The sequence below is a fragment of the Andrena cerasifolii genome, chromosome 2, assembly GCF_050908995.1.
Source record: "Andrena cerasifolii isolate SP2316 chromosome 2, iyAndCera1_principal, whole genome shotgun sequence".
Taxonomy (NCBI): Eukaryota; Metazoa; Arthropoda; class Insecta; order Hymenoptera; family Andrenidae; genus Andrena; species Andrena cerasifolii.
Window position 1 is genome coordinate 2268547 of NC_135119.1, and position 26925 is coordinate 2295471.

Consider the following 26925-nt stretch of genomic DNA (forward strand, 5'->3'; position numbering starts at 1 on the left):
GAACCCTCGTGAACACAACGATATAAGTTATGATTGAATTATAAGCATTTAAATATGTTTAAACCACGATCAAAGGGAAAAGGACACCCGAAATGAATCAATTTTTGCAGATATCTTGCTAAATATTTTAAAAATTAAGGGTCTAGGATAAAATTTGACTACTCCACGCGATGCAGCAGAAAATTTTCTTTGGGAAACCACCAACAGAAGTGGTAAGTCACGTTTTGTTTTCAATACAGAAGCGAAATAGTTTGGCAAAACGTGCGGCGCGGACAGTGGTAGTCACGCGCATTAAGCGGCAGTATATCGCGCGCCGCCGTTGACTACCACTGTCGACGCCACACGTTTTGCCAACCTATTTCGCTTCTGTATTGAAAATAAAATGTGTCTTACCACTTCTGTTGATGCTTTCCGAAAGAAAAATATCTGCCGCGTCGCGTGGAGCAATCAGATTTTCTCCTAGACCCTTAGTTTTGGAAATAAATTTAAAGATATCTGCAAAAGTGGGTGAATTTCGAATGTTCTTTTTTATTTGATCGTTGTTTAAATATATTTAAATGTTCATAATGCACCAGTAACTTATATCGTTGTATTCGGGAGGGCTTATAGAATAATTTGACGCGACAAGCAACCGAATAACTATTACCGTTTCGACACAAAAGATGTTCAAAGTTGAAAATTTGTAGTTTTTTTTTCAAAATCGAATTTCTCGAAAACTGAGGGTGTTGACGATAAATGGTTTGCGGATTCGTTTTCAGCGCACAAAAATCTATAAGAAACGGCTATTAAATCTTACAGACCAAAATGGCTGTTGGACAGTGTTTTTTATAACCTCGAAATTTTGCGTGAAGTAAATTATTCGACAATGTTTTTCGAGTTGGAATTTTATAAGCTGGATACAATTTATGAACATTGTTCCTAAAGTGGTTAGATTCAATAATACTAAATGGAATGTTAAGTCCAAAGAAATAATCTACTAAAGCTTTTCCAATTTTTTCAGAATCCATGTTGATGTGTGTAAAAATTCGAGTATCTTTTGCACACCAAAGATATGAAATTTAAGAAACAATTTCAAATTATTTATAATTTTTATAATTAAATTCCAAAATTTCTAGTTAAAGTAATTTACAATATTGTGCAGTAAAATTCAACGCAATAGGTAGAGGTTAATAGTGTTTGTATTTGAATTTTAGACGTTGAATACATTTTCTACATTTTATACAATTATTTACATTTCTACGCGTGTCACGTAGTAAATTCGATGTAACGTAGTAAACCCACCACTGCTCTCGCGAGTGACACATGACCATCTTAACCGGCTGTACCCTTTAAAATGATCATGTAATAAGTTATATACCCTGCAGATGTCAGCACCAGCGTATGTTTTCTTTCATGAAAGCCCGTAGAAGCAGTAAATGACGTTTGGCGATCCATTAAGAAAGGAGCTCGACACAGAGCCTATGCATTTTCGCCAAACATTACCGTTAACGTTTATGTAGTTTGTAGTTACCACAAGTTTCGTTCCATTTCTTTAACACAAATCATCAGGCGGTCTCTATGTTGCTGTAACGTAGGGTCGCATCGGACTACGCGAAGTCGGTAGCGTCGTTTTCGTTTTCCTTCGCACAGCTGATGTCGGTACTCGGTAGTGAAATGATATTTGTAGAAACAAATGCATCCGAGCTTTTTCTGCCCCAGTAACTCGTACTGGATCGAAATGTTTTACACTGGCTTCGTTGACAACTTTGTTGAATAACTGAAATGGAGTCGGCAGGGCAAGGTCAGGTGCAAAATACCTCCAATAATACCGACACCAATGAAAACAAGGGAAGGTGAGATCCGTGTTACATCAAATTTATGTGAAATTTTTACGTTTTATCGTTTTGTCGATATATTTCGCGTGCTTCAATCGTAGAACTTCTGTAGCACTATATTATCTGATTTTTTTAAATAACAAAAAAAATATATGTATTTTTGCCGCAGGAATAATGCTTGTAATTTTCTTCCAGTTGTTTGTTACTCCGATATGCTAGTCAGAATTCTTTGGACGAAAGTTCACAGAAACATATACCTCGTGAAAATGGGAAAGATAAACCTCCGTATAGGAATCATCATCACACAAATCGAGCCTTTGATGTTATTAATGAAATGCGGAAGTACGTTATGTAAAATACCTTTTGTGTTTTTTATTAAATTATTTCCATATCCAAAACAGAGAGAATTACCTCAGAGTCTCGTTTTGGATTACATATATCACTTAGATTTACGTTTAACATTAAAAATGGGATATAAAATGAAATAATGATTTGCCAGGAAAAATTTGTTATGCGATGTAATCTTGGTGGCAGACGGTGGCATGGAAGTGCCTGCACATAAAATGGTTCTCGCTGCCTGTAGTCCTTACTTTTATGCTATGTTCACAAGTTTTGAGGAACGAGATCAAGAAAGAATAACACTGCAAGGTGTAGATTATTCTGCACTTGAATTACTAGTAGATTATGTATATTCTGCAGAGGTACATGTAACCGAAGATAATGTACAAGTGCTATTACCAGCTGCGAATCTTTTGCAACTGACCGACGTACGCGACGCGTGCTGCGACTTTTTACAAGCTCAGCTACATCCGTCGAATTGTCTGGGGATTCGTGCGTTCGCCGATATCCACGGTTGCTTAGAGCTATTGTCACACGCTGATAGCTACATTGAGCAACACTTTTCGTAAGACAATTAAACGATGCCGTTCTCACTTATTAAAATATTTCTAGCCTTAGTAACGTTTTCCTTGTATGTAGGGAAGTAGTGGATGGTGAAGAGTTTTTAACTTTAGCACCGCAGCAAGTTGCTAAATTGATTTGCAGCGATCGTTTGATGGTACCTTCGGAGGAAAAAGTATTTGAGTGTGTGATATCTTGGGTACACCATGACTTAGAAAAGAGACAAGCTCATTTAGCTCAATTAATGGAACATGTACGCTTACCGTTGCTGTCACAGGAATATCTAGTACAACGTGTGGAGGAAGAGCCACTTCTTAAAGCCAATTTACAATGTAAATGATGATACGTATGTCTTTATACGGGGTCGGCGTTTTATCCTGCAACCCGCGCTCGCGCGAACTTGTAAAATGGCAACAGCGCCTTAACACTATTCCTACCGACACTTCACGTATACCTATTCCCACCGCGACCGGTCGAATGACCGGTCTTTAGCACAACTTTTATTTTTTAATATAGATTGAAGATAATAGCCAATTTGACAGTATAAAAATATAGTTTCTTTTATTCAGAAGTATATCATGTACGTACGTATATTTGAGGAAAAGTCGTGAAGTTTAAATTAAGCGGTTCAATTAAGTTGTATATAGGAAATTCTAATCGAAATTTTAAAAACGGTCATTTGACCGGTCGTGGTGGGAATAGTGTTAAGGTCTGCGCACACATATCAGTTCCGTCTCAGTAGTAAGAAGAAGGGCGTAGAGAGTCTCTTCTTCTTACCACTGGCACGGAACTGATATGTGTGCGCAGACCTTTACGAACGCATTCCACTGCAACCATGCATCGGCCCAGCGGAGAGCTGCCAGCTACCGCTGGACAGCAGTAAGCTCCGAAAATTTTAGGATGGTCTCTTTCAAATTAACGTCGCAAAGAGCTATTGGGAATTTCCCGGCCCAGGTAATCGAGCCGCGCGCTTTGCTTTTTTGATCGGTTTACCACCCCAGATTACTGTAATGAGGTTTGAAAGTAATGTCGACTGATCTCGTACTAGGGCTGGGACTATTTGTCGAATTTTTCGGTATTCGAATATTCAAATACTTCAGTTGCTCAATTATTTGGCGAATATAATCCGAATATCCAAGTATTCGAATAGTATTCGAATATCCCAGTAATCGAATAGTATTCGAATATCACAGTATTCGAATAGTATTCGAATATCCCAGTATTCGAATAGTATTCGAATATCCCAGTATTCGAATAGTATTCGAATATCCCAGTATTCGAATAGTATTCGAATAGTATGGTGTGAATTATAAATCAAGTTCGTTATGTTCATTTGTCAAGGTGAAATCTTGTAAGCAAATTTTGACCCACTTCACACCATACTATTCGAATACATCAGTATTTGAATAGTATTTGAATAATAACATTCGAATACTCAAATATTCGAAGTTTATTCGTAGCATTCGAATACTTGTAAAATATTCGAATATTAAATTATTCGAATAGTCCCAGCTGTATCTCGTACCCGTTTGAAAATTTTTAGCTACGAGAGGGTTGACCGCGGCGCTATACCCTTGTGCAGAGAGATATTTCGCCACCGGCGTGTAAAAGTCACAAAAATGGCGCATCGTTCCAAAAATGACATTAACGGAAGCCGGTATAGACGTGGCGTTGAGTAGCTGAAACATTCACACACAAAAATTCTAGAAAAAAAATTCAAACACCACTACAATCAAAGACCCGTCCCATTAGTTACCCCTTATCTCTGATCTAGGTATGCACTGCATTAAGGATAAAATCATAAAAAAGAAAAACAGAACAATATATTCTGAGGTCTGGAGAACTAAAATATAATTGAATAAAAATTTAATTTCTCAATTTCTGAAAGTACTGATACAGAAACAACTAGCCTATTGCTTATCAACACCACGAATTTTAAAAGCAGCATTAAACACAGTATCAAATAAACAGTTTGCAAAAGCTTTTTACAACAATTATGATTAAAAATTGATAGAAAAAAAATAAGTAAATGTAAAATATGTTACATTATCCATCATTAAGAGGAAATAATTGTTTCTCATTTTCCGGCGCAAATTGCATTCCAATATCTTTTAAAGTTATACGAAAAAGGCCCCAAATTTTTCAACCCGGGCCGGGAAATTCTGAATAGCTCTTTGCGACGTTAATTTGAAAGAGACCATCCCAAAATTCTCGAAGCTCGGGCATCACTGCAGCTCTCCAAACGCCGGGACCGTGCATGTTTTAAATGGAATACGTCCGTGAGGCGCTGTTGCCATTTTACCTGTTCGCGCGAGCGCGGGTTGCAGGATAAAACGCTAACTCTGTATGTCGTATACTTTCTACGATTTAATCTAAAAGAACTGAAAATTGTCTTTCTTGACGTATTCAGGTAAGGACTTCTTGATTGAAGCTCTGAAGTATCATTTACTTAAAGGAGAACAAAAGTCGTTATTTAAAACACCTCGTACGAAACCTAGACAACCAAGAGGATTACCTAAAGTGTTATTAGTAGTTGGCGGACAGGCTCCGAAAGCAATTAGGAGTGTTGAATGTTATGATTTTAAAGAAGAAAAATGGTATCAAGTCTCTGAATTACCTACGCGTCGCTGTAGAGCTGGTAGGTCCTATTCATATTACGAATGGAACTTTTTAAATATTTTTAATTTTTTCAGTACATTATTATGTCTTACATTCTGTTGTGTAACTTATAATATTTAGGTTTATCTGTCCTTGCTGGTCATGTATATGCTGTTGGAGGATTTAATGGGTCGCTCAGAGTACGAACCGTTGACATTTATGATGCAGCTACAGACCAGTGGTCTCCTTGTCCAGAAATGGAAGCAAGACGATCAACACTTGGTGTAGCAGTTCTTGGAAATTGCATTTACGCTGTACGTATCTCGTCCTTTCCGTTCATATACTTGTATACTGAATTATGAATATTATAATATTTCATTCCCTTCTGCAAAATTATATTCGTGTAATTTAGTTTCATGAAGTATACAGGAACAGTACACTTATATTTCTTGAAATACTTCTCCTTTGTTATTGAGTGTGTGTCTAAAACAGGTTGGCGGATTTGATGGATCAACTGGTCTGAATTCGGCTGAGGTGTACGATCCAAGAACTCACGAATGGAGATTAATTGCACCAATGTCAACACGTAGAAGTAGTGTTGGTGTAGGTGTTGTTAAAGGATTGCTATATGCTGTAAGTTTAATAATATAATTGAAGGGTCGGATGCAATAAGGGGACTAGCGCTCAAAAATGGGAAAAATTATTGTCCAAACGCTAAGAAAGATTAAAAAATTAAATGTTTGTAAAATGAATTTTAAAAACATAGTGTTGTAAGGCTCGTCACGACACAAATTTTTTCTATTTACACTTTGTTTATGCAAACATTAGTATTCGAGCTATAAATTATAAACAAAAAATCTTTCATCGTCCAAACTCATTATTTCTTTAAACATAAATTGCGATAACTTGTATAAATATTAACGGATCGTTATGAAACTTAAAACATAACTTCAGAACATTCTAGCGAAGTCGTGGAAAGGGTGCACAAAACCCTTATGTTAACAAATGTAATAATATTTAATTAAAAAGTAATGTTGGACATAACCCATGTTTTTCAACGTTCGCCGTTAATAAGTATCGAGGCAATTTTGAGGTACATATAACTTGCAGCGACAAAGTTTTTCCTTAATATACAAAGAAGATTTTCACCAATTTTCACACTGATTAATAAATAATTGTAGAAGATATGACTATATATATATAAATCTCGTGCGCCATCAACAGTCAGCGGCCGCGTATAATGCGCTATTTAGCAGTGTTAGCACTCGCGTTGACTGTTGGTGTATATCGTTATATCTTCTACAATTATTTATTAATCAGTGTGAAAATTGGTGAAAATCTTCTTTGTATATTAACGAAAACCTTTGTCGCTGCAAGTTATATGTACCTCAAAATCACCACGACACTTTTTAACGGTGAACTAATACTTTTTAATTTAATATTATTACATTTTTTAACATAAGGGTTTTGTGCATACATTTTACGGCTTCGCTAGTGTTTTCTGAAGTTATGTTTTAAGTTTCATAACGATCCCTTAATATTTACTCAAGTTATCGCAATTTATGTTTAAAGAAATAATGCTTTTGACGACGAAAAATTTTTTGTTCATAATTTTTAGCTCGAATAGTAATGATTGGATAAACAAACTGTAAATAGAAAAAATGTGTGTCATGATGAGCTTTACAACACTATATTTTTTAAAATTCAGTTTAACAACATTTAATTTTCCAATCTTTCTTAGCGTTTGGACAATATTTTTTCCCACTTTCGTGCGCTAGTCCCGTTATTTACATTTTGAAAAAGTATCCTAGGATTTTTAATATATAAGTATGTATTGTGCAGGTTGGTGGTTACGATGGAGCATCTCGACAATGTTTGTCCAGTGTTGAGTGCTACAATCCAGAAAAGGATCAGTGGAAACCAGTACCTGATATGTCTGCACGTCGTAGCGGCGCGGGTGTCGGCGTTCTAGACGGGATTTTATATGCTGTAGGAGGACATGATGGACCGTTGGTTAGAAAAAGTGTGGAAGCTTTTAATCCAGATACTAATCAGTGGACTCCAGTCAGTGACATGGCCCTTTGTCGTAGAAATGCTGGTAATTAATTTTATTTCTGTTCAAAATAGAACTTTTGCAATTTAATATCTAATTCTAGAAAAAATATTTTAAGAAAATTATATCAAGTACTATTTTGTTATTTTTGTTTAACTATAGAGATAAATTTAAAATTACTAGATGATTGCTGACAAGTGCTGTAAATAATGTATATTGTACATTTAAGAATCAATTCATAATTCATAAACTAAGTCAGGGTTGACTAACTGGTGGCACGCGAGCCACCGGGGGCACCTCCGCCTCGCTGCCACGCTGAATGGCCTCCTCCATACCTACCAGACTGTGACGATCGCAGTCGAAAAGAAGGAAGGAAGGAGGAATTCGACTGCGATCGTCAGAGTCTGGTTAGGTATGGAGGGGGCCATTCAGCGTGGCAGCAAGGCGGAGCTGCCCCCGGTCGCTCGCGGGCCACCAGTTAATCAACCCTGAACTAAAAGTGTAAAAGAAGTCAATCTTGTTTTATAGGTGTCGTGGCTTTAAATGGACTTCTGTACGTTGTTGGGGGTGATGATGGCTCCTCGAGCCTAGCGTCTGTAGAGGTGTATTCTCCGAGAACCGATACGTGGACAACCCTTCCAACTTGTATGGGAGTTGGCCGTAGCTATGCAGGTGTGGCTATAATCGACAAACCAATGCCCAGTACAACATCAATGTGAGGGTTGCAATCCGCTGGGCATATGACAGAGCAGAACACGGATCCGAGTGGCGAAACGTCGGATCATTCGCGGGATGCCGGGCCCAGCGGTATGCAAGTCCAGAATGCAGACCAGAACGTACTTCAGCATTATCGCGGTGCTGGTCACAACTGTCAAGGCTCACGTTGTGTATGCCAGAGGTACGAAAATGGCGAATTGGCAGCTGTAGTCATGAATCAAAACAGAAATAATCAAGAAAGAGACGACAGCTATCAGGATGCAGGTCGTGGTCCGCGGGGCTTCCAAAACCGACCTGGTGGTTCGGTGCAAGCGTACCCAAACCTTAATCCAAATTATCAGAATCCGGTGGATTTGGTACATAATTATAATCGCAATAGACAGGCGCAGGAACCAGAAGAGAATATTTACGAGAGATTGGACAATGACGACGACGGAAACGATGAGAACAATGTTCAAGTTGGTCGTAATGAACCTCCAAATAATCAGAATAACGTGACTGGCCATATGTACGAGAGAATAGATGATCGATATTCTTACAGTGGCCGAACGTATTCTCGTTGTTACAGATATCACATTTTGAATCACATTGCTGTTTCGAATTTTTTAAATGACACGGAATCTAGAAACTTAAACCACTACGACCAACCCAGACAAATTTACTTAGACTCGCCACGATTATCAAACCAGTTCTGTCAAACTCGTTTAGGGAGATTAGGTCGGAATTGTTTTTCTACTGTAAATATTGCTTACGCATCGACTGGACGTACAATTTATCCGCTTGGTTACAACTGCATGTGTTGGTTCTGCAGGCATTTAGATACAAGGTATTTGTGCCATCATTGCCATACCTTACATAACAGATTACGCTATCAAGATGAACTGGCAGGTAATTCCAGGCACTATATATATCAATTACCAAGAACCTGCAGGTGTCCATTTTGTCGTGGTGAATACTCGTACGTGAAACTGCCATTTACATCTTGTCGGCATACCGAATCGTTGAGAATGGAATGTCAATGTAGAAATCCTAATAATTGCTCTTGTAGATGTAAAGTTCTGTCTAACTGTAATTCTGCTACTCAACTCGGTCGATATCTCGATTGGATTAATAGAACTGGTCCATCGGTTAATAATCCACTTTACGCTACAATTCATATTGGTAGACCTTCTGTTTCGACTCTGGGAAATGCAGCTGGCGGAGGAAATCTGTCTAACAGTGTAGATCCTGGCGTTTCAACGTCAAATGCGTCAGCACCTACGTCTGCGAATAACGAACCTAGTACATCCTCGAATGCCAGACCGATGTTTTCTTCACATAATCCATCCACTTCACACGCTTCTGTTTGTTCTGCTAATCGCTCGGCGGAACGTCAACACACGTGTGACGATTCCTGCATCAGAAACCAGAACGGTAGTGTTGCTGGCACCTGCCAGTTTCTTGGCAGATGTGAAAGAGTAGAATGTAATCATGGCAGATTATCTGTACATTGGTGGTTTATAAACAAATGGTTGTCACCTTGGAATCCACACCATTTCGATAGAAATGTGGACGCTGTTCCTTCAATGGAAGAAGAACCCCGAGATCAGCAAGAGAGCGATAGTGATGATACTTAAACTCGAAGGTTCATGTATAACAATTTTTAATCTGGAATGCGTGATGTAGAGGTTTGCTGCAATTATCATAGTTGTTCAGGCACCAATAGCATTTCCCAATCATGAATTTTAAAATGATACAGAATTCAATATCCGCGTCCTCGTGTCTTTCACTATTAGACCGTAATAAATTGTTGCAGTGTGTGATATCTGATAGAGTAACATATTTCTTCCTGTACAATAGATAAGTTAATATCAGTAATAATGTATTGGATTGTTTCCTTAACTGGTAATATTCATTTTATTAGGGAGTAAATGAAAAATCGCCAGGCCAATGATTTTCAGTCCTATTATTTAACATTAAAATTCTCACTTGAATAATGTTATACATATTTGAAAAGAGTTCGTGCATGCAGTGACAATAAGATTGCTTTATATGTGCTCTGGTATTCCTAGATATTTACAATACTTAAACATTTTGTAGATGTAAGTTTCGGTCACATAGTTGAAGTGTGGAATCGATTGTGTGTAAGAATAATCAAAGTTCTTAATATTGCCAATGTGTTCATAAACAAACATAAGAACTGTTTAATGTAATGATTTTATATTCTTTCGTAATGATTTTTAATTATTTTAGTATGCAATAAAAAGAATACAGCAATTTTATCACGTTAATCTTCAGTATAGGAAATTATGTGTCTTATGGACTATGTAATATTAAAAGATGTGTATTTTACTCTATAATGATGTATGATGTAGAGAAATTTTAACTTTTATAATTCAGTTTTTTGGGTGCACCACTTTCGGACCATCACTGTTAGGCGGAAAGAAGAGAGTGGTTTCGGCTTATTTGTATAAGTTTGGCAATAAAAGTGTGGACACGAACAAACACAAATAAATAGTTTTAAAAACGAGCCGCATAGCAAATATTATATGTATTGTTGATCGGTTTTACGAAATACATACGACAAATTCATTGTTAGTAATCTTTTAAATTGCGATTGAATACGTCAGATGTAAGGAGTTTTAATTTAAACTTAACAAGTAATGTAAATACAAATTTGTAGCACTTACAATTTATAAATGATGATATTAAAGATTAATTGTCATGCTCCTTTCATATATTATATGCGATTTATGTCCGAAGATACGAAATTTCATATTAGTTTATGATATTTATATACCATATGTATATATGTATTACTAAGTACTGTGCTCCGATGGAAAGAAGTCGGTCGAGAAACTCTAGGGTCCGCATATCAGGTCCGAATAGTATATCGCTATTGGCTGGCGCGACAACGTCGACGAATACAAAGTAAGCAAACGGAACACGAGCGGCGGGAGCCAATGCGAGCGAAGAACCCCTCTTGCCCCTGTGACATTTCAATCGTCTTCTTTCCATCGGGCCACAGTAGTTAGTATTAACTAGTCCTTATAAAATTTTTGCTTCTCAAGAAAGTATTTTATTCTTAAATGTTTCTGGTCTCTGACTTATGAACTGATCTTTCAATTATTTTTCTTCAACACCTGCATGAAAATGGGTGTTTTTTACGCCTGCTGAGCGGGAGCAAAATGACCAAGTTCAGACGTATTTGCGTTTTCTACTTTTCTCCCATGGGAAAAAGACATTACACGCATGCGTATTCGCAATTTTTTTACTTTGCTCCCAAGGAAACTGCAGTTTGGCGTTACTCTGTGGTATGAAGATACATTTGTTCGACTAATCGTTATCGATCATGTGTATTTTTTTGCGAATCGCTCAGCAGGCTATCAAAAACACGTTTCATGCAGGTATTGAAAAAAGTATCGTGCGTGACAAGGAACAGATGCGATTTTGCCTCCCGTGAAATGCTGCAAACTTCCCTCTCTTCGCAATCGCTTTCTTCTCTCCCTTGTCACGCAATCTACTACTAAAAGTTTGATGTAATGTGAATACACATAGCTGCAAGAAATATATGTCTTTTAAGTATACCGTTTGAATTTATAAGGGTAGATTCGGACATTGTTAGATTTGTTATAACTTAGGGATTAATTCATATATAGAATTCACAATAGAACGGAACATCTGTAAGCCTAATATACAAAATATTAAGGAGACATGTTCGATCAGTTTTCTGAACTATGTATAACATATTGGAACTTGATGGATTCACTAAATGTATATTTATTTTTCTTATCTAGTAGTTGACGTTATAATTATATTATGACGAATGTTCAACTAAATAAAAAAATGTTATTGGAGAGAATATTATACAAAGAATGTTTCTTTTCAAACGTTACAAGTATTAACCAACTAGGAAATTATTACATTTATGTTTTTCTTAAACTGTAGCTATTCAATCTACATAAAGAAAACCCTGATAACCATCTGTCTCCAGTCTGACATCAGATTGGTAGCAGGGTCTGGCTCTGGCATGAGAGCGCAAAGTCTGACGTCAGAACCGTAGCAGACGGCAGAATCTGCTGCGGATTTGCTGTTGATCAGGCACTGACATCAGGCTCTGCACCTCAGAACGCAGCCATCTGCGGACACAGACCACTACGGTTCTGATGTCAGATTCTGCTGCCCAGATCTGGCTATCAAGGAAGAAGATTGATAAGTCGGCTGGCTGACCACAGGACATTTTCACGCACACATTAATGCCACTCCTGTAGGTGTTTCCCCTCCACTACGAGTAGGATTTATTTAGGAATTCCAGACCATCTCTGATCGGGGTTATGGTGTCACAACCCATATTGCAGTGATAACGTTCCTGCAATATTGCGCGCACATCGATGTGCAATGTTCCAGTGGCAACGCCCCAGCAATAATGTAGTGAAAAATTGTGGAAACATTACAACAATATTCTGAAGCAACTAAGACTTTGCCACAATTTTTCGAAATATGGACATGACGTCGAATGTATTCTACAGCGTGTTTCATTTAACTGGATACGCTAGAATATCTCGTTGGCCGTTGAAGATAAGAAAAAGTGTTATCGTGAGAGTTGTTTGTACATGAAATTATGGAGGAGATTTGAAGATCAATTTAATTTTTTTTTAGATAGAGTACCCTGATAGCCAGATCTGGGCAGCAGAATCTGACGTCAGAACTGCAGCAGTCTGTGTCCGCATTTGGCTGCGTTCTGATGTGCAGAGCCTGAGGTGCAGTGCCTGATGTCAGATGGACATCAGATCGACAGCAGATTTCACCGTCTGCTAGGCACAGCAACAGCGCCATCTGAGGTCCAGAATTACCAAGCAATTGCCTACAGATGGCGCTGTTGCTGTGCCTATGTGGGGAACGCGTCGTGCGGCTCCCTCTAGTCGGTTCCCCCACCTCGGGATGTTGAGTGGGGAGAGGAAGAGAACGGTGGTTTCGGCGCCATGGTGTCATGGCGCCATTGTCTGTAAGGATCCACCAGAGTAGGGCTGGAGTTCCAGCTCTCTCGCAGAGTACAAATATATACATTTCATATCGAGTTTAATAAGTTGGCTATTCACTATCCGATCCTGAACACGTCCTTCTCTCCGTTTGATAAGTGGGGCAGTTAGCCCTAGGAGATTTGGCCAAGCCAACATTGGTGACCCCGACGTGATTACGTACTTTGGTGATAAGTTCATCACCTTCTGGAGAGTATCTCTGTCGATATCCACGAGTTTCGTGGACGTGGTGCCGATCTGTGGCAAGAATTTTACTAGAACATCCGCTGGATATTCTGACGGACCTTCTGGCGCCCTGGTCGAGCTTCAATTCACGAAGTTCGTTGCTGGTAAGAAACCACGTGCTTTCGCTGTGTGGTACACAGCGCACCGAGCCAATCACCGACATCGGGGCCCGTCCGTATCTACAAGGGGTCTTCGATTGCCGAATTGCGTGAAGCCATCGACACCGGCGCCTTCACATTTCCTGGGAGCTCTGTCGCCGAGGACATCGACATCGTCGCCGCCTACGACGCAGCGCTATCGCCGTCCGGCGCCGTGATGTGCGGCCGTTTCCATTGGGTGCTCTCCCGGTAGCGTTCCCGTGAGGTATTTGCGTGGTGCGTAGCCCCAAATTGCGTTTCATCTGAGGTGCCGCCATTTTATATTCAGCACGTGTCTCCGGTCTCTCGAACTGCGTGGTTCGTTAAGTGCCGCCATTTTTGATCGTGTGGCGCCCCCTGTGCGACGGGATTTTCGAGAGGATTCGCGTTTTCCTCCGCTCGTGTTGGGAATTTTGTCGCGGTTTCGCGGGCGCCTCCGCCATTATGACTGACCGGGATACCGCGAATTCGATAACCGGGGTTGAGGCTCAGTTACGTGAAGCGCAACAACGTTTGGCCGTGATGGAGGCTGAACGTGCCGCCGAGCGCTTATCGCTCGGGGTGCCCCGCATCGATGCGTATCGCGTACCGAAAATTCCGAACTTTTTCCGATCCGATCCCGCACTGTGGTTCGTTCAGGTAGAAGCGTCGTTGCGTAATTCGCGGATTAACGTAGAGAGCACCATGGCGGACGTGGTGCTTGCCGCGTTGGATGCTGAGGTTGTTGCTTGTGTTAAAGACATCATTTTAATGTCTCCATCGCCGACGGACATTTACCAACGAGTTAAGGCTCGCATTACCGGGACGTTCGCGGCTTCCGCGGAGAGCAACCTGCGCAAATTGCTCAAAGGCCAAGTACTTACTGACGGCAAGCCGTCGCTGGTACTGAGTCGCCTCCGAAACCTTAACGGTGGTCAGTGTGACGACGCAGTGATTAAATCAATATTCATAGAACAATTACCTGCGAACCACCGGGCAATACTCGCGGCAACAGGCACGGAAGACCTGGACAGACTAGCTGCAATCGCAGATAAAATCGCTGATAATGCGGGCACCGGTGACGTGCAAATTGCGTCTACCTCTAAGGCTTCGTCTCACCCATCATTGGAGGACGAGGTGGTGCGATTGGCATCTTGTATAGCAGAATTATCAAAAAAAGTGGAACGGTTGTCGAAGTCGTCGAACTCGAGTAGGTCGCGTCAACAGTCTCGTTCCAAGTCGCGCGCAGGCGGTGCAGGTCGACAGCGCTCCCAGTCTCGGCACAAGTCCGGGATTTGTTACGCGCATCGGAAGTTTCCGAACAACCCGACATCATGTCGCGAATGGTGCACGCATTTCTCGAGTTGGAAGGAAAAAAACTAGACGTTCCTTCCTGCTCGGAGGCGTCCAGTGAAGGAATCGATTTACAGAACCGTCTCCATGTGCGCGACCGCGTAACAGGCCAGTTTTTTTTAATTGACACTGGCGCCGACATCTCCTTGCTTCCGGCGAATCCAAGGATTGACGTTAAGCCTTCGGGTCGTAAGCTCTTCGCTGCGAACGAGACGCGGATAGATACGTTCGGCGAGTCCCTCCGCGAGTTGAATTTGGGTCTGAGACGTCCGTTCCGCTGGAATTTTTGTATCGCGGCAGTGCCGCACGCGATAATCGGGGCCGACTTATTAAAGCATTACGGTCTGCTCGTTGATTTGGGGAGACGTAGGCTCATTGACTCCGAGACAAAGTTGTATACTCTGGCAGTCGCTAAGGTCGTTCCCTTCCAGGCGGTCAGTTCAGTCGTTCCTGGCTCGGATTTCGCCGGGTTGCTCGCGGAATTTCCGGAGATCACGGGATCTTCTCGGGTCGCGTCCCCGGGGGATGAGGGCGTTTTGCATTATATCATGACGACGGGTCCGCCGGTCGCTCAGCGTCCGCGGCGCTTGTCGCTCGAGAAGCTCAAAGCGGCGAAGGCCGAGTTCAGAGCCTTGGTCGCGGCTGGCATTTGCCGCCCATCCAGCAGTCCATGGGCCAGTCCCATTCATTTGGTCTTAAAAAAAGACGGGACGTGGAGAGTCTGCGGCGATTACCGCCAATTGAACGCGGTCACCACGCCCGACCGTTATCCGACTCCCCACCTCTACGACTGCACCGTCAATTTGCAGGGCAAAAGCATTTTCACTTCCCTCGACCTCCATCGGGCGTACAATCAAATACCGATGGTGCCCGAGGACATACAGAAGACCGCGGTATGCACACCCTTCGGATTATTTGAATTTTGCGTCATGACGTACGGTCTTCGTAATGCTGGCCAGTCATTCCAGCGCTACATCAACCGCGCGCTGGGCGATCTGGACTTCGCGTTCGTTTATATCGACGATATTTTAATAGCGTCATCCTCTCCTGAGGAGCATGCTGCCCATCTTGGGGAGGTGTTTTCTAGACTGAGGAAGTTCCACCTTCGTCTGAATGTGGACAAATGTGTCTTCGGTGTCCCCGAGTTAGAATTTCTGGGCCACACGGTCGATGGCAGGGGAATTAGTCCCACTGCTGATAAGGTCGCCGCGATTATGCAGTTCCCTAAGCCCACTAATATTGTGCAACTTCGCCGATTTCTTGGTATGGCGAATTTTTATCGTAGGAATTTGGCCCACTGCGCGTCCACTCAGGCGCCTTTGAACGCGTACCTTCGCGATTCGCGCAAAAATGACAAGCGGGAGATTGTTTGGACTGCTGAGGCGGAGAAAGCGTTTGACCAGGTCAAGGCTGACCTCGCCAACGCCGCCCTCCTTGTTCATCCGCGTTACGGCGCGGACATTCGTTTGGTGACCGACGCGTCGGATTCGGCTATCGGCGCGGTTCTTGAGCAGCGGTCCCCTTCGTCGGGGTGGGAGCCGTTGTCGTTCTTTTCGAGGAAGTTTTCGTCCGCGCAGGTGAATTATAGCACCTATGACAGGGAGCTTACGGCGATTTACGAGGCTGTGAAGTATTTTCGCCCTCTCGTGGAGGGTCGGGATTTCGGTATAGTCTCGGATCACAAGCCCCTCATTTATGCGTTTCTTCAGAAGTCCGATAAAGCGTCTCCGAGGCAGGTGCGTCAATTGTCCTTCATTGCCCAGTTCTCCACTCGGATTGAGCACATTGCCGGAACCGACAATGTGGTGGCGGACGCGCTTTCACGCGTCGATGCGTTGCGTTTACCGGTCGAGGTCGAGCTGGTTCAGCTTGCAGAGCAGCAAGAGTGCGATGAGCAGCTAAAGCTGATTCGTGAAGCGAAGGATTATCCGTTGAAAATGAAAGCGATTCAATGGGGTCCTACCCATACAACGGTTTTTTGCGATATCACGGGCGAGGCAATCCGTCCCTACATTCCAGCAAGCTTGCGGGAGTTGGTTTTCGGGTTGTTTCATCGCCCGGCGCATCCGAGTGCGAGGATCACCGATCGTTTGATCCGCCAGCGCTATGTCTGGCCGGAGATGCATCGCGATATCGCGAAATGGTGCAAGACTTGCACGGACTGTCAGCAATCCAAAGTATCGCGTCACGTGAGCCAGGTTCCGGGGCGATTTGTGGCACCCGACGGTAGGTTTGACCACGTTCACATTGACATTGTCGGTCCGCTGCCGGCGCAGAACGGGCTTAGCCACTGTCTCACGATGATAGACAGATTCTCGCGATGGGTTGAAGCGGTACCCCTGCGAGAGATTTCTGCTCAGGCCGTTGCCGAGGCATTTTTCGATTCGTGGGTCTCGCGATACGGTGCTCCGAAGATACTGACAACGGATCAGGGTGCTCAATTCGAGTCGAGACTGTTTACAGCTCTGCTGTCGTTGATTGGTTGCGAGCGCATTCGCACCACGGCTTATCACCCCGCGTCTAACGGGATGATCGAGCGCTGGCATCGTGTGTTCAAGGCCGCAATCATGTGCCATGCTGACGCAAACTGGCCTCGCTCGCTGCCAACTGTCCTGCTGGGACTGCGATCTCACGTGCGATCCGACGTTGGTGCGTCCCCTGCCGAGTTCCTGTTTGGGACGACGTTGCGACTGCCTGGGGAATTCTTCCTGCCGGATGATTTCGTTCCGGATCCTAATATATTTGTTAACGAGTTTCGGGAGTATATGCGTCTGGTACGACCGGTACCAGTCGCGCACAAGTACAAAAAGCGCGCCTTTGTATTTAAGGAGTTGCACTCGTGTTCCCACGTATTTTTGCGGAATATGGTGAAGAGGTCCCTCGAACGACCGTATACCGGTCCGCATAAGGTTCTTCAACGCGTTTCTGAGCGGGTTTTCAGAATCGAGGTGAAGGGTGAGGCGAAGTGCGTATCGGTCGAGTTACTTAAACCAGCGCATCTAATAGCCGATGACCTTGTCGATGTCGGGTTACCCGACGGCGGGAACGTCGATGGCCCGTCCGTTGCCTCGCGTGCCCCTACCGTTCTGAGAACGTATGAGCGCAAGAGAATAACATTTGCACCGATGCCAAAGACAAACCAAACTAGTAATTTTAAGACTGATTAATGTTAGCGCGCGAATTATTTTGTAACCTGCGTTTGCAATGGATGCGTTGCGTAAGTGATAATGTTTTGTCGCACCATTAGCTTTACTGCATTATTTTTTGTTTTCCTTCTTCTCTTCTTGTGATACAATATCTCCGTCGCGCGAAGTTTTATATTTTCTATCTGATATTCTTGGAGGGGAGTGCTGTGGGGAACGCGTCGTGCGGCTCCCTCTAGTCGGTTCCCCCACCTCGGGATGTTGAGTGGGGAGAGGAAGAGAACGGTGGTTTCGGCGCCATGGTGTCATGGCGCCATTGTCTGTAAGGATCCACCAGAGTAGGGCTGGAGTTCCAGCTCTCTCGCAGAGTACAAATATATACATTTCATATCGAGTTTAATAAGTTGGCTATTCACTATCCGATCCTGAACACGTCCTTCTCTCCGTTTGATAAGTGGGGCAGTTAGCCCTAGGAGATTTGGCCAAGCCAACACCTAGCAGACGGCGAAATCTGCTGTCGATCTGCTGTCGATCTGCTGTCCATCTGACATCAGGCACTGCACCTCAGGCTCCGCACATCAGAACGCAGCCAAATGCGGACACAGACTGCTGCAGTTCTGACGTCAGATTCTGCTGCCCAGATCTGGCTATCAGGATAGGTACTATATATTTTAATGTCTGAAATTATTATTATTATTAAACGTCTTTATTTCACAAACACATATATGCAATCAAGCATGTAGACGATCTTTATTTCCTCCCGTAAATATTCCGATTACAATCGCTTCGATCAACCTAATTCAGAGGCTCAGGTACAACTTCTACCAAATATCGTGCTTCACTGCTCGATTGCCCCGTCCCGAAACCGTCAACTGTTCTGCGTCGTTGGGCTTCGGATCTTTCGACGGCGCTGCATCGATGCATACTTCTTCCCACATGCAAGAGAAAAGAAAAGACAAATGCAAAGGTTCAGTCTAAATACGTTTTCCAACCTAACCTAAAATGACACCGGGTGAAAGTTGCAGTATGCACCTATAGTGTTATCAAACCCTAAGATAAAGTGACCAGATATTTTCTGTTCTAATGCGGGACAAGCACGCAAGCAAGCAAAAAAAGGGTTAACAGATCTGTGAGGAGTTCTTTTCCGTAGTTTATAAAAGTATTTACAATATAATTAAAAATACACACTTGTCATTATAAAGTGATACATTGAACCGAAATTAAAAATATTTCTTTTTTCATAACAAAAAAAGTAGAGGAAATAGTAACTTTATGCCACTGCGAAAATGTAGGTTACATATCCAATCCAGGACACTTTGCGGGACACTTTTCAATGCGGGACAAAGGGCTCAAATGCGGGACTGTCCCGCACGATGCGGAACGTCTGGTCGCTTTACTCTAATAGGGTTGGTCAAATGAGCCTTCGTTTTTTAATAATTTGAGTATATAATATAAGTTCGAATACGTGAGTAATCTTATCAATCAGCGGTTGTACCCACACAGCACAGAGGCGTTTTAAAGGCGCCTGGTCCCAGGCGCTCGGGGCGCCTTGAGTGTCCCGCGAGTGGCTTATGAGCGTCCAATATGCGCCTTTTGAGCGCCTGATGTTACAAAACGGGACGCCTTAAAGGCGCCTTAAATAGGCCTGAATTAGGATTGACAGGAGTCTTAAAGACGCCTTAAACGGGTCTGGATTAGGACTGACAGGCGTCTTAATTATCGATAAATTAGAAGCAAACAGTTATCAAAATGAAATCAGACTGGATACAAATTCATTGTGACTTACTATATTTATTTGTTTAAATTTTGTGTACAGATACTTTTATTAACAGACTTCGAAAAACAAGGAGGTTCTCAGTTCGAAACATATATTTGTGTCCCATGCCCACCTGGCTTTCGATGATCCCAAGGACGAAGGCGAAGGCCTCGTGGTCTCGACTACGAAGTCCCGCTGCGAGGCGTCGAAATTCTGTCTGCCACAGTCTGACGCAATACCACGTCGGGGTCACCAATGTAGGAGTTACCCGGCAGGTAGATAATTCTAGCAGGCCCTACTCCTGCAGGTGATGCACACCGAAGATTGGGAGGGATAATAATCACTCGTTTTCAAGGAATAAAATAATACTGTATTTTGAGGTTATAAAGAAATGCACACGTTGGGCCCGTACGTGCGCACAAGTGCTTGGTCGTCGAGATAATGCATGGGCAGCGTGGGGCAGCTCCGTGGCTGACTCCCACACTTCGCTTTCGGGAGGGGAAGACAGCGCTTCCTACAACATGACGCCCAAAAGGCGCCTTAGAGGCGCCTATAACACCGTCGAAAGTCCTTCAAAAGGCGCCTTTTGGACGTCTTGTAGGCGCCTTGAAGGCGCCTTTAAAACTTTGTATAGATGGCGCCAGTGTAGTTACACGGCGTCCCGAAGGCGCCTTTGAGGCGCCTTTAAGACGCCCAAAAGACGCCTTGTTACAAATCGCTCTATCACCCTCAGTTTTTGAAAAACACAAGTTTTTGTAAAAAAGCGCACGATTTTGGGCAAGATTGAGGTATTACGTGAAAATTAAGAATGCTAGAAAGTTCAATTTAGTGTCAAAAGATAGAGGAGAGTTTCCTGAATATAGCGGTACACATAAAAGGCCATTGTTAAATTTGATGGTTTTATATGGTTGTAAACGGCCGTCAAAGTTTAAAAAAGTGCCGATGTACATGATTTCTACGCAATACTTTTGCAATTTTACGAAAAGTTCTTTATCTAGCAACGAATTCGCTACACAGTATCGGATTCTGTAGACATTTCTGAAGAAGATCCATGAAAAAATGCCGGAACCGTTTTTAACTCGGACTGTTTGAGAAAATATCCAGCGGGAACGCGTGCACGGTGTTTTGCCGCATGGCGGCAGTGGCGGCCATTGCTCGCCTGGCGCGACTCGTCAGGGCCGTGGCTGCGTGCAATCGACACGGTGCTCCGTAGAGTGGTCCTTAGCTATAGCAGGCATGGAATTTAAGGGGGTAGACACGGGTAATGCAGCGCGCTGTATACCGACATAATCTGGCCCGAAACATGGGTTCGGGATTTTTCGTTTTTCGTCCTTATATGAGCAGATTTGGGGCTGGGCGAGGTCTCATTCGAAAGAGGAAGGTTCAATGCGGAGGGCTCTGCTCATGGTTCAACGAGATTGTGTTGATATGTAATAATAATGAAAGTGACGTCAATCTATTCCTTATGCTTTCCCGATAAAATTGGCCCGAAAAATAACATAATTCAGACCATAATTATGAATATTACCTACGTGAAAAATTGATTTGCATAATGGAAATTAGTTTCGTTAATAGTACTCCGATTTAAATTATTTTCTGTCAATTTCATTGAGGGAATGCCAGAAATCGATTGGTGTCACTTTCGTATCTACACGATGAAAAATAATTCTCAAATAATGGTACAAATAAAAATGGAAAATTATTTGAAGCTTATGCTGAGACTTTCGAATGAACAAAGTGTTGTGGCCCACGCTAAGGTGCTACGGCACTGGGCGGCCCCGCGGCGAGGCGTAGGACGCGACGCGACGGGATGTTCGGCGATGTGCCTCGAGCCGGTGGGCACGTGTAGTTTTTAGGAATAAAGATTAGTTAGTATGAACCGGGAGTTACTCATTCTTTCTCCCTGTGTCCAAAAACCTAACACAAAGTATGTGTAGCCGTCGGATGAATTTCCGACGAATAAGCTACTTTATTCGTAGCGCTTCAAATAAAGATAACTCGGATAATTTTCATTCGACGCCAGATAAAGAAAAAGTCTCTTTTATTTGATACATTATTTAAATCATTTTTCATTTAGATAATACCCATATCTGCTTTCGAGGCCGCTCCGGCCCCAATATGTAGGTATAATCAGCTTACAGCACGAAACTTTCCTTTTGCCCCGTTACGCACTTGTCAGCAACTTGGTCGACAAAAGACCAGAAACCTTTGTTGTTCGCCGCGACCAAGTGCGTACGAACTCATATATCCCCATGTACCTCGTGGTCGTCGGCGACCTGGTCGCCAGTAACTTGTCGCAAGTGCGTAACGAGGCTTACAGTTTAGCTTTTACTAACGAGATCTGTATATCTCACGAATTGTTTGCAATAGAGAACCATTGCGTATTATATGTTTACCATTACTCGTAAGTATCTATCACCTAGGAACCTTTGTTTTCAAAATTTTTAATACCTTTCTATATTTATGTATTTATTATTTTATAAAACAATCGTCGTTTTACAGAAATTGTTGTATAGTAAATGGCATAAAGAGGTCATTTTATGAATACGAATAGGGGCCGCGGCGGCCCCAAAGGTGTAACTATTAAGTAAAATTAAAGGGCAACTTAAGAGTTATTACAAGAAATGAAATTAGGCTAGGTATCTGGCGACAAATCGTAAAGTGTCGGGTGGAATAAGAATGTTGGAGGTCCAGCAACCATCGATGGATGGAGAGAACGAAGATCGACTGTTCTCTTCTAGTTCTACTTATCCTTCTTAAGGCTATGCATCACCACTGTCCGGTCCCTGTCTTCTTGCATCTGATCTGCGTCACCCCAGCCCCACAGTTCATGGCTACCGTTACCGGTTCTTTCCACTCTTTTTCGCACTATGTCTCTGGGTACCACTTTCAGATCGTACGCCCAGCCGATCTTCGCGAAAAAGTCAATGAACGCTGTCGTTACGTTGAATCTGTAGTTGCCTAGCTCGGACGACTTGTAGTCCCACGGGAACACGTGGTGGAAATTGTGCCAGCCCTCCCCAAGTGCTACCACGGCTACACCTAAATTCTCAGAGGGATCGATGAACCTGAAATCAGCGAATGAGTTCTAGAAAGTAGTCAGGAGTTATCTATATATATAAAAAAAAAGATGTCCTGACCGACCGACCGACCGACCGACCGACTGGCTCAAACCGTTTAACCTAGAAACGTAAAATTTGGAAGGTACATTGTTTTCGTGATGTAGGCGCCCGCTAAGGAAGGATGTTCAGAACTTCAGTCCTCAAGGGGGTGAAAAGGGGTAAGATGTATTTTCATGGATTCCTGAATATATCTTAGGCCAATTAGATATCAACTTGGTTCTTACTCACAAAGACTGCCCACAAAAATGCCTAAAAACGTTCTCACCAAAAGGAATGAAGTACTATTTTCAACTTGAAAAATAGATGGGGACATCTTCAAGAAAAGCTTGACAGTTCATAATTTAATCAGGTAGCAAGTTTACATCTTTCTCTGTTCTGTCGTGGGTAAAAGCGGTTTGAATGGCACAGTTATGTATTTTGTTATAAAGAATGTAGGTACCGACTAATTCCAGAAAAATCGATTTATTTAAATAATACATGGAAAAATGGCATTTTTTTTGTTCAGTTTTCTGGCCAATGCTAACCCTGATAGCCAGATCTAGGCAGCAGAATCTGACGTCAGAACTGCAGCAGTCTGTGTCCGCATTTGGCTGCGTTCTGATGTGCAGAGCCTGAGGTGCAGTGCCTGATGTCAGATGGACAGCAGATCGACAGCAGATTTCGCCATCTGCTGGGCACAGTAACAGCGCCATCTGAGATCCAGAATTACCAAGCAATTGCCTACAGATGGCGCTGTTGCTGTGTCTAGCAGACGGCGAAATCTGCTGTCGATCTGCTGTCGATCTGCTGTCCATCTGACATCAGGCACTGCACCTCAGGCTCCGCACATCAGAACGCAGCCAAATGCGGACACAGACTGCTGCAGTTCTGACGTCAGATTCTGCTGCCCAGATCTGGCTATCAGGGAATCGACTTACCTGTAAATTTGTGTGAAAGCTATAACCCTAAATATAAAATACCGATAAATTGAAATTTGGATTTTTGCATGGTAAAAACAATAATTATATTCGTCTCTTACTTGACTTCAGTAGCAGACACATATTAAAAAAATAATAACTTGAAAATTGTTAATGCGTGGGTTAGGCTTATCCCTACTTCATGCAAGATGAATGATAATATACATAGATTTTTTTAACACCTGCATGAAAATGTTTTTTTTTTACGCCTACTGAGCGGGAACAAAATTACCAATTTCACACGTATTCGCGTTTTTTACTTTTCTCCCAAGGAAACTTGTGTTGGTGGTATGAAGAAGTAATTGGTCGACTAATCAATATCGATCATGTGTGTTTATGTTGACATTACAACTGTCACAGCACCTCTTTTCATTAAAAGATAAAATGAGTGATAATAAGAGTGATAGTAATACGGAATACTACCACACGCCCCCCGATATAGCAGAAGCTGCAAAAGCGATTGAGGAAATTTTGCTACCGCCGAAATCGAAAAAAAAGTAGACAATGTACAACAAATTTATGTGGTGGAGAAATAACCAAAAAGTGGAGTCTTTATCGCAAGCAGTGCTTTTAGTTTCTTTCTTTTTATTTCAATAAAAAAGCAATCGAACATGCATATTTTTTTGCGAATCGCTCAGCAGTCTATCAAAAACACACTTTTCATGCAGGTGTTGAAAAAAGTATTGTGCGTGAGAAGGGAGAGACGCGATTTGCCTCGCATGCAGTGCTGCCCTCGCTGCGCTCGGGCAGCAAACTTCGCGCTCGTCGGAATCGCTTTCTTCCCTCTCTTGTCACGCAATGTACTATTAAGCGATACTAACTTGTCATACGGTTTGTTCCCATAGAGATGGGCTGCAGAATTAACCAACCACGTGGCGTTCAATGCGTAAACATAACGCAGAACCGTGGGAACGAAGAAGGCATTCGACCACGTCTCGTTCCAGCAAATAACTGGTAGAACAGTTGGCATAACGAAACACAACAAGGGCATCAGGACACTGTAATACCTGTAAACAGATTAGGAGAGTCAAATAACAGTTTATGTTTTACATGAAAGATAAATATACTGATGGATAAAACTATTAGCATGTCAAGCAGGCTAAAATAATATGTATGCGTTACAACTTGACTTATTATTATTATTACACTAATGATTTTAGTTCAAATTAATAAACTAGTAAAATTTAATTGTTAAAAGAATGTGCGAGACTTGAAACTTTTACAGAGAGAAATGTAAGAATTTGTAATTAAATGTTTACGGAAAATTGTGTCATATGACAATTACGGATTTCCAATATTGTATCGTATCTACACACATTCAAAATTGATTTTCTTAAAAAATGTTACTGCAGGGTCTAACTTTACTTTTACTCGAAGTATTCTCTTTTTTTAGTTGCATCCAGAATTATGCATCTCTTCTCAGTAGTCAACATAAATTAATTATTCTCAGATAGCACAAAAACGTCTAAACGGGGAATTCTAGTCGAGACAATCGATATTTGGAAATTAATTCTGGAAAACCTATCCTGCCTACAGGGCAGGGGTTTTGCACACATATTTATTAGTGTTTGAACTATCAACACAAATTTTTGGTATGCATTATATTGAAATTTGTACAAGTTACACGCCGAAACGCAGGTCATGTCATCAAAAACCGGCCCCATCGGACGCACGAATTGCGGTTGTCCTTGTCATCTGAATCGAAAGTACCAAAGATTTTTTTTAAACTATATAAGTGTAGTTATCGCCCCTAGCAGATGTAACCAAGTCCGGACATTGTTACCGAAATCGCAGCTGTTTAAAAATTTATATTTGATTTTTTCGACTTTCCTTGACCTAAAACAAGGTGTGTGATAGGTTGTATTAAAACTATTAATATAATTCTAGTTCGGGCTATAGGTACACATTCACTTTTAATGTGTGTAAAATTTTAGCTCAATCGGTCCAGTGGTTTTTGAGAAAAATGTGCGCCCGATTTAAAAAAAATTGTTTCGAGAAAAACGCGTTTAAAGTTTTTCATGCAGTTACGACCTATACAACTGAAGTTACGGTAGATAACGACTAATTTCTGTAACTTATCCCTAATCTGCCAAACCAGGACAGCCTCCCTGGTCGGCCTCCCGATCGTCCTCTTGAAGGGAGCCGACCCAGTGATGCCAGATCGGGGACGGGTTCCCTCGAGAATTTCCCCCACCTCGCGCACACTACGCCGGAGCTGCGTGTCCGTGAGTTGGACTCCGAAGCGCCGAGCTCATGGACACGCTACTCTGGCGTAGTATGCGCGAGGTGGGGGAAATTCTCGAGGGAACCCGTCCCCGATCTGGCATCACAGAGCCCACCTTCTCTCCTATCTTCAGCTGCGAGCACCAGCAGGCTATGCACGGGCCTATACCCGGTGCTCGCAACAGTAATATGCGTGTTAAAAAGTGAAATAAATACGTCGTCTTTATTGTTTTGTAGGAAGTAAACCAAAGTTTATCAGCGTATCAGATAAGTACGTTTAGATTCTATGTTCCTTTAGTAATGTGTACATGATATTATTTATTTGTAAATGATAATATTTTCTGCCGTAAATATCGCATAAACTATAGAGGTACCATTGGGGCAAAAAGTCCCTTATTGGGACTGTTACCTCGCATGGGAACTTATGGCCCCTCCACTTGAAATTAGAAAACTATTTATATTTATTTTTATTTTCTAGAATGTACCACTACAAAAGCGAACCGATCGCGGCATGAAGTCTTTAGAAATTATGTAACGAGCTGCAGAGGACGTAATAAAGGGTAAAATGAAGTTATGTAAGGCAGCCAGGGAATATGGTATTTTGTAGAAAATCTTTGAATAGATTTATTGCAAGGCATAAAGAACATCCGGGTAAAGTTTGTTTTGGATATGCAACGGTACGACAAGTGTTGTGTGTTGTGTTCTGTTTTGTATGAAATTATATTTTTTATTATTTGCTTTCGTAATAAGATGGACAAAGCATAAAAGAATGATGCTAAAGTCTTTAGGGGTGGTATTCTCAGTCGCTAGCAAATGCTTGAGAATAGGTAGCCACTATGAATACCGGCCTAAATAGTGTTTTTGTTTTGGTTGAGAGAAGATATTTGTTAGTTTTTAGTTCAAAGTGAGTCTCTGACATATATTTTTATTT

At 42.1% G+C, this 26925-nt stretch overlaps 4 protein-coding genes across 7 annotated transcripts in view; 3 read left to right on the forward strand and 1 right to left on the reverse strand.

Moving 5' to 3' along the window:
- LOC143378523 (uncharacterized) overlaps positions 1-26925 on the forward strand; it is a 497243-nt gene that overhangs the window by 153141 nt on the left and 317177 nt on the right. The window lies entirely within an intron of this gene.
- Positions 1389-8084, forward strand: Kel (kelch protein). The gene is made up of 9 exons (XM_076830290.1): positions 1389-1832; positions 2010-2156; positions 2314-2718; positions 2793-3046; positions 5125-5352; positions 5454-5626; positions 5805-5945; positions 7155-7410; positions 7894-8084. The coding sequence occupies exons 1-9, from the start codon at positions 1762-1764 to the stop codon at positions 8082-8084; spliced, it is 1866 nt and encodes a 621-aa protein (XP_076686405.1). The 5' UTR covers positions 1389-1761.
- LOC143378498 (uncharacterized) lies at positions 8106-10780 on the forward strand. The gene has a single exon (XM_076830296.1). It carries the CDS (start codon positions 8106-8108, stop codon positions 9696-9698), a length of 1593 nt encoding a protein of 530 aa, XP_076686411.1. The 3' UTR covers positions 9699-10780.
- LOC143378514 (acyl-CoA Delta-9 desaturase-like) overlaps positions 22119-26925 on the reverse strand; it is a 271792-nt gene continuing 266985 nt past the window's right edge. For all 4 annotated transcript variants that reach the window (XM_076830337.1, XM_076830338.1, XM_076830336.1 and 1 more), the window contains exons 5-6: positions 24593-24778; positions 22119-22761 (exon numbers count right to left, since the gene is read on the reverse strand). In XM_076830337.1, coding sequence (XP_076686452.1) covers positions 22437-22761; positions 24593-24778 — 511 coding nt within the window. In that variant the 3' untranslated portion in view covers positions 22119-22436. The remainder of the gene's footprint in view (positions 22762-24592; positions 24779-26925) is intronic.